Source organism: Teleopsis dalmanni, chromosome 2, assembly GCF_002237135.1.
Source record: "Teleopsis dalmanni isolate 2A chromosome 2, ASM223713v2, whole genome shotgun sequence".
Taxonomy (NCBI): domain Eukaryota; kingdom Metazoa; phylum Arthropoda; class Insecta; order Diptera; family Diopsidae; genus Teleopsis; species Teleopsis dalmanni.
This window is the reverse complement of record NC_051847.1, coordinates 176,985,931-176,994,235: the sequence shown is the minus strand read 5'-3', so window position 1 is coordinate 176,994,235 and position 8,305 is coordinate 176,985,931. Positions and strand designations below refer to the sequence as shown.

General features: G+C 28.1%; 1 protein-coding gene across 1 annotated transcript in view; it reads right to left on the bottom strand.

Moving 5' to 3' along the window:
- Positions 1 to 631: 631 nt before the first annotated feature.
- Positions 632 to 8,305, bottom strand: part of LOC119676236 (protein Skeletor, isoforms B/C-like) — a 27,667-nt gene continuing 19,993 nt past the window's right edge. Inside the window, exons 2-10 of the mRNA XM_038087473.1 lie at positions 4,595 to 4,665; positions 4,382 to 4,530; positions 3,966 to 4,313; positions 3,482 to 3,899; positions 3,284 to 3,419; positions 3,002 to 3,224; positions 2,870 to 2,937; positions 1,335 to 1,423; positions 632 to 1,268 (exon numbers count right to left, since the gene is read on the bottom strand). Coding sequence (XP_037943401.1) covers positions 744 to 1,268; positions 1,335 to 1,423; positions 2,870 to 2,937; positions 3,002 to 3,224; positions 3,284 to 3,419; positions 3,482 to 3,899; positions 3,966 to 4,313; positions 4,382 to 4,530; positions 4,595 to 4,665 — 2,027 coding nt within the window. The 3' untranslated portion in view covers positions 632 to 743. The remainder of the gene's footprint in view (positions 1,269 to 1,334; positions 1,424 to 2,869; positions 2,938 to 3,001; positions 3,225 to 3,283; positions 3,420 to 3,481; positions 3,900 to 3,965; positions 4,314 to 4,381; positions 4,531 to 4,594; positions 4,666 to 8,305) is intronic.

Here is an 8,305-nt window from a genome sequence, read left to right as displayed (position 1 = left end):
AAGACAACAAAAGTAGGAATAAATGCGTATGCAAACAAATTGATATTAATTGCAATACTTAATTAGTTTTAAATCAAGGTTAATGATATAGTCTAAATTAAAATGTGTTAATATTGCTTGTTGTCTTTAGAAAGGAATTACTTAAATTTATACATAAAAATGATCAATTTTGTAACATTGAACTTAAATTATACTAAGCAAAAATTGCTAATAATCATCGAGATAAAATATTTTATTTACAATAAGTCTAACGCCAATCTCATTATACATATATATAATAAATATATAGATCTATGAGTTCTCACATTATTAAAAATATATATATTATATATATATTAAAGATATTGTAATACTACTATAATTATAACTATTAATAATCATTTATATAGACTTACTAACCATATATGTAAATTTAAATATACAATTGCTTATATACAAACTCACTGTCATAAATGCTTATACATAATTATGCTACATATACGCAATTATTCACAAACATTGTATAGATATTTTATTGCAATTCTAAACTGAAATTAAATTTTTTGAATGGAAACTAATGCAAAACTATTTTTATTTACATAAAACAATTTATTTTATTTTGAAAAAAAAATGTATACATTGTGACGTTGACGTTTAAATTATTAGTATGAGTAATTTATTTGGACATGTATGACTTCAGTCGTTTACGATATACACTTAGAAATATATTGCTAATTACACTTAAATAAACTACAGGCAGGAATTTATGTTATAATCACACGATTAGGAGCTAATCCATAAATTGCAAATAGCATTAATGCAGTATATGTCAGAATATGCATATAATAATTACTTGCTAATTTGAAGACTCTACTGTTACCACTATTACGCAGATTAGTGTAACTGTCGACAATATGTATTTTCCAACCCATATTTGCATGGGTAAAGCTATTATAGTATACTGTATCCGGCCATGTTATGTTCGGAGTGATTTCTAGTAAAGCAGGATCTTCACTGCTACAAACAGAAATCAAGGAACGATTGAATTTTTTAAAACTTGGAAAATTATCATCTAAGCGACGATCGTAATTGAGTGGATACTTCGACAAACATAGTGGTCCAGCTGCTGTCGGCTTTGGACGACCTCTACGCGTAAATTCAACACCAGCTAAAACTCGTATCTCACTTTGTTTTGCATCACTAAGTCGATCATAACCACCGTGTGGTTCGTCTGTTATTATCAATGGTTGATAATGTTCTGGAGAATGTGGATTATTGCCACCCTTTACCTGTAAATAATTAAATAATAAATTAAAATTATCAACATAAATTATAAAGTTTTAGTTAATATTTACCTTAAAGAAATATGTTAAGCCACGTTTTAAATATAATTCTGGTATCATATAACCATTTATATACCAAGCTAAACCGCTGGAAACATGACCTGCAAATTATCAGAAACAAATAAATTGTTAGAGATTTAAAACATTAATAAATAATTTAATGTAAATAAGATTTATAATAATATAAGATAATAATAATAATGCTTTAATTTTTTCAGATCAAAAGCCGAAATTAATACATGTTTAAAATAGTGGGAGGGCTTTAATCCTGATGATTTCGCTCAGAAACTCATCAATTTATTACATGAACTGTTTGCTTAATGTAAAGGAGTGAACTTTTTGTATAATACAATTTATTGATTGAAAGAAAACTTAACATATAACACTAGTTTTTAACACTAAGTAAATTTCTCAGTAGTTGACAAAATTATTCCAAATTGCCAGGTTGTGAGACCAGTGAGACCACATAATTCTAATAGGATTTTAATGTTTTTATTCATTTACTCGTATTAAGCGCTACATAGAAATAGAGCTGCTGGAGTAGTCATTGGATTTAATACCTAAAAGCGTGTTGACATGTGTCCACTGATGACATATTTATGTATAAAGATTTTATTTCTTCACATTGAGGGAAGTCTCTGTGATTTTTTATATTCCATTTTGTCCAAATGAGATTTGTTTATTAACATCTTGTTTCTCGATTCCATCGTTCAAAAACTTTGTTTAGAAACGTATATCCGATTACGAGTTACAGGATTTCTTCTGAAAGAAAGTGAGAGATGGTTTCTTTTTTAACTTTCCGCGATAAATTCAGTTTGTCCATTAGATCGTATCTATTCAAAGAGAAGCAAAATCAGTAGATCGAGAATAGCCAATATAGTGCACATATATGAGCGTAGATTAAGACTAGTTTGTATTTATTTATCTTATTCCTTTAAAGTCTCCTACGTACAATAAAAATTATACTGACATCAAGAAAGATTCAGATGAGTTCTAGTGCAAAAGAATTGCTCACAGAAACTTTTATCTCAAAGGTGTTTGGGACACACCTACTCTACTTTTTAGAGCATCGCCCATTTGTCTACCAGTCCTATTGTACACAGAAATTTAAGCTTTTATTGATTTTCTACTAGGTTACATTAAATTGGCGTGGTCTCTTTACCTTGTCCCAAGTTCTTTTCACTAACACTTCCATTTTATATGCTGTATATACAAATTTGATCTCTATACAATTCCACCGACTCTTTATAAATCTTTATTTGTGACATATTTTAATTATAATTTTTACTTAGTAATTCATCCATATTTCTTCTTCTTATGTTGCCAGTTTGGATTACCACAACAACTGTGTAATCTAAAGATCAAATTAAAAACTTTAACACATTTCACATTTTAAGATTCATGTATCATTATCTCTATGTATATATTAAAGATTAATAAATCCGGCCATATTACCAACAAATTACAAAATGGGGATATTAAGTAAGTTATTATACTTTTATAAATTATATATTATATATATTAAAGGATTTCTCTCTATTACTAACCAGTAAGACCTTGATAACCTCGCAAAGCACCGGAAGGTCCCAAATATGCATTAAAAGTACGAATCGTGCTAAAAAAATATAAATTGTTTCTCAATTAACATTTAATATAAATGAAATATAAAATGAACATACGGATCTTGTATTCGCACTTTCTCCCACACTTGTACTGGACTATCCGCCCGTTTTGTAAAACTAAAGCAATCGTTAACCGGTTCAGTTGTATTAAAATCAATTAATATATCACTCTTTGGATAAATGTTATGATAAGCTGGTTCATTATTAGAATCCAACTGTCCAAGAGCCCACACAACGTAATTGCTTTTATCCAGACGTATTTCCTTATCTCCAGAATCAGCTATAAAGCAGTTTAGTTACATTATGATTTAACATATGAAAGAAAATATATAAACTTACATGAAATCAAAGTTCTACGGAAAGTAATTGTATTGATTCCATCTTTACGACTGTAAGTATTTAATTGAAAACTATCCAAGCCACCAACAACGTCATCCCGACATACGCCTTTGTTTTGTCCCAGAACTTGTACGCACTTAAAAGAAAAAATGTCATTAATATAAATTAAATAAATATATATTTTTTTATGTAACTCACAGGTGCTAAAGAGGTTATATTATAATCCACCGAATAACCACGTATATCATCAATATATGCCACAACTACATCAGCGCCTATCATTTGACTAGAGCTCTCCGAACCAGATATACCAAACGACATATAATCATTTTTCTCTACCTGCCCTGATAGTTGTAACGTAATTTGTGGTCCAAAAACTTCCCACGAAACTTGAAGATTTTTATGTAATTGTCGACAATTTGGCAGCGAAAATTCATAAGGTGTTATTTTGACCAAAGAAGGTGGTACATTCAAATTATCTGTTATCAGTACATGACCATAGTTTTCATTGTCAGCTAAATCATAAATGCTTATCCAGTCTATGTCAAATATAGTTTTGTCACCAGGCAATTCAATTGTTATAGTTTCTTTAATATATTTCCGTATAGGATCCAAGCTGTTAATGGATAAAAAAATTATATATATTAAACCATATTAACAAAGTAGTTATGTGATCACTTACTAGCCCATTTCATCTGGTATTTTACTACCACGACTTGATGGTTGTGCGCCTACTCCCGCCCAAAAAAATGTACGCTTACCCAAACCATCATAGTTAAAGTCTTTGATACGTATTGTTTTAGAATCTAATATCTCAATACCACTGCTACTAACATTATGACTACGGCGTGATAATGTACCACCATCTTGAGAACGTGGTGGCTCAAATTCTTCTGGTATATAGACATCACCAAAATTATTTTGAGTATTAAGATCGTAAATTGCAAGCCATTTAATTTCAGTAATTTTTTTACGATCTGGTAAAGTCAGTGTAAAGTCTTTATTATGGTAACGATCAAGTATGTTAGTCCTTAAACAAATAATAATATTAATATTGTGAAAAAGTAATTCAAAATCCAATATATCACTTATACTTACTTGCTATATTCATCTGGTACTATAAAGCCCTGAGGACCTGGACGATTGGATGCTCCAGCCCAAAAGAATGTATCACCTCCATTACCATCATAATTAAAACCAATCAATAAGAATGTATACTCATTGACAGCATAAACATCACCGGATACCTTGAATAATATTTTTTATATTTAATCATAGTGACGCTATAGGTATAATATATTGCATTTTTACTTGATGGTGATATGAGTTTAATTTGCCTAAATATTTGCCTTGATATGGTCCATCCTCATCATCGCCTGCAGCTATAAAATAGAAACATAAATGTTTTATTTATTATTTGAAAATAAAAAACTATGATTTTAAGATTAGAATAAATTAATTTGGTGGTATTATATATTCGATAATAAAATCGTCATCAGAAAAAACGATGGCTGACTTAATAGTTGCAGTCAATGTGAAGAGAAAGAATCCTTCATCTCAGCAAAGGATGTATCCAAAAAAAATGTGTCACCTTACTATGTTGGGTTTTTTATATTGATTATGGAAGACTTTCTGTAATGGACATTGAAAGTTCAAAGCATATTTTATGCGAATGACCTACTCTTGAATAATATATCACTTAGCTGATATTGTTGTACCTCTGAACAAACAATCGAAGAATAAATCCCATATTGTGCTGTAATTAAATACTTAAACTATGCATGAAGTACCGATTGTGATTATACTCGTAGTGCATATTAGTCCCTAATAACAATATTAATATTTCATGAGCTATAGTTTCTTATTCTATTATATAACAGGAGTATATATATGACACATCTACATTGATGTTGTGATTAGTGTCAACAGTTTGGGAAGAAAGTGAGACCTTAAAGCGGGAATTTGTCTGCCCCAAATGCATTAACGAAAGAACTATTTAATGGATCTTCATATATCTCAGAATGGTTACAGGCTCCTCGGGGAGATATGCAGATCTGAGGTCAATTATTGCTTAGTCTAATGAAGTGATAAACAATAATCCAGTCAAGGCGCAAAGAGGGGTTTTGAAGAAACCTCGCAGTTAATAGAGAGTAAAAGTGCTCAGGGGCACTAACTCAACTAGCCGCAACATAATAATATATCGATAGAAAAAATTAGACTAAATTGGATTCAAAAGAATATCTTGATGAATACGGATTTAGAGAAATACTGTAATTCTATTGGGGGAGCACCATAAGTCTCTAGGTTGATATGTAAAAAACTCAAACTTAGAAATAATAGTATTAACAGAGTTTTTCTAAGATTTTAAAAACTCTTTTCAGTAATTATGTATTCATTATATTAGATTTTGGGCAACCAATTTTGAAACAAAATAAAAGTATTTAATAATAATATATAATAATAATTTTAATTTTGTATTGTATATTCTTATGAGTTTGAAGATATTCTTAACCACTCATATCACGTTTAGTGCGATCAGGACTTCATCGATCGTATCTATGTATCTAAGATAAATTTAGAACTCATCTAATATTGTAACAAGATAATACTAGCAAGACACATTTCTGAATTATTCTGAATTTTTTATTATATATTAGTATATTTATTATGATATATTTAGTATGATAAGATCTTCCTCGGTAGTATCTATATATCTAAGGTACTACGTAGTACGTACACTGTTTGTGAAGGCTATGTCTGACTGTTATTTTTTATTAAAATTTTAAACAGACTATATGCTACGGTTTTAACAAATTTGATACCTTTTTTGACTCAAAAATTCGTATAGAAAACAGCTACATATCCTTACTAGTCAAAGTTTTAGGTAAATATTGGGATTTAGAATTATATCGTTTATATCTATGTCATAATTTTCATTGTATGTCATATTTAAATCATTGTATATTTATCGTATTCTACACCAAATCGAATAATGTTGAATTGACAATAATGCAGTTGAAATCTTTTGGTATCTCATAGAGATATTGTGATTTCTTTTAAATATTGGAGTTCCGTTGGTTATATACTTTTTAAAAGCTAATCATTTACTATCTGTATAAAATAACAACTCAAAAAATATTTTGTAATAAATTAAGTTTAATATGTAGGTTTTTGTAAAGAAAGATTTTTTTAGGAAAAATTTTTGAGACTCTGTATCTCATATAATTTATCCTCTTTTTCTAATTCTACAACTATTCTTGTCATTTTTTGGACCAAGAAAAAAAGTGTAATAGACTCGTTTGTTTATATAAAAGCAATAATCTCCTTAACATAAGTGTGTACTTTTATTGCAAGGTATGTTGATAGAGACTGGTCTTAGCAGTACTTATAGTGCTAGTTATATAGCTCATATATGCTGAGTTTAAAAGTATCAAAAAAGGCACTGGATTGAAATTTGTCAAATTGAAACAACTATGCAAAACTTCTACGAGATCGTATTTTTACTCTAATGTAGATAACAACTGGTATCCGATTAATCTATTGTTTTTTAGAAAAAAGGTAACTACATTAAACAGTAAATACTCTTAGGACACCCCGCTTGGTAGAATATAATAGTTCATACGTATTATTACATTTTCTCTAGATATATAACTTAATTACTTTGATAAATTATATCGATAATTTAAAATTTCATTTTCTTATTTTTTTTCTTTTTTTAGTGAATTTAGCTAGCACTTTAGTTGTAATGTGAACACTTAATATATTTAAGCACCCACTTACGGATGAGTAAATTGAGGGAATTTACTTCATAATTGACTTATATCATTGTAAAATAGAAATATCTACAAGTTAAGAAGTTTACTTTGTAAATGCTCTTGGGGACTTTTTCACTTTATCTGGAAATGAATAAAGTCTATGTAAGAAAGTATATATAAAAAGTGCTAGATTTTGATATTATTAAAGAAAATAATTTTACTTTATGCCAGTTTAACTGGAAAATGATTATAAAGGGACATATTAAGCTATAAAAATATATTTTCTGCATTATGTTTGTCTAAAATATATCTCAAAATGTTAAAAATAATAAACATATTTACACATAGTAACAAAATATATATGTTTTATTTAATAATCATGTTATCTTCTCATAAAAAAAAGTGCATGTGTATATAAATTTATAGTATCAAAAAATTGTATCCGAAGTAAAGAACTTGTTTTTAAATAAAAAATTTTAAAAAAATAATTAATTAATTTGAATTGTAAAAATTAAAAACAAAAACAATAAAACGAAATAAATATTTGTGAATTTTGCAATCAGATCAAAGCCAGTGAGTAAAAAATTACAAAATCTGCAACTTCGATAAAACGAGTTTGTTGTTTTTGTAGCAATTGAAGTCTTTTGTTTTACACAAGAATTTTTTGTTAAAGTCATTGCTTTGTTATGTAGAAAATAAATTTAAAATAAAATATTTTCCTAAGAATTATTTATATGATTAAAAATAAAAGTATCTTCAATACGTCTTAAAAAATTTCAAAATAGATTCCAAGAACAAATGTCTTTATAATATCATAATTTATAAAAATATTTTTATAATTATGATAGTCGCAAATATAAAACATAGAGTATAGAAAATATTGAAACACACTTAGATCTTTTGAGATACTTTCAATAGATTATATATTACGTGGCTCAGAATTAGCATTCCTCTTTCAGAGTCATATGGCAAGCAGAACCATCACCCAACTACCATATGATCAGTTTAGTGTTTGTCATTTTACAGTATGTGTCGTTTAACAACCACTGAATTTGTTGAAGTAGTGACGAATTTTTACAGTTTTTGATGAGAATTGGTGAAATAACAACAAATAAAATATTCATATCTGATATATTGAAAATCCATAAGTAACGGTCTTAAGTTCATTGCATCCAGGAAAATACATTTTATGGTGTAGTAATTGTTCTAAAGATGAAAAGTTTTTTCTTAAACCAATGAAGATTTGACACAAATAGTTAATTCTGAT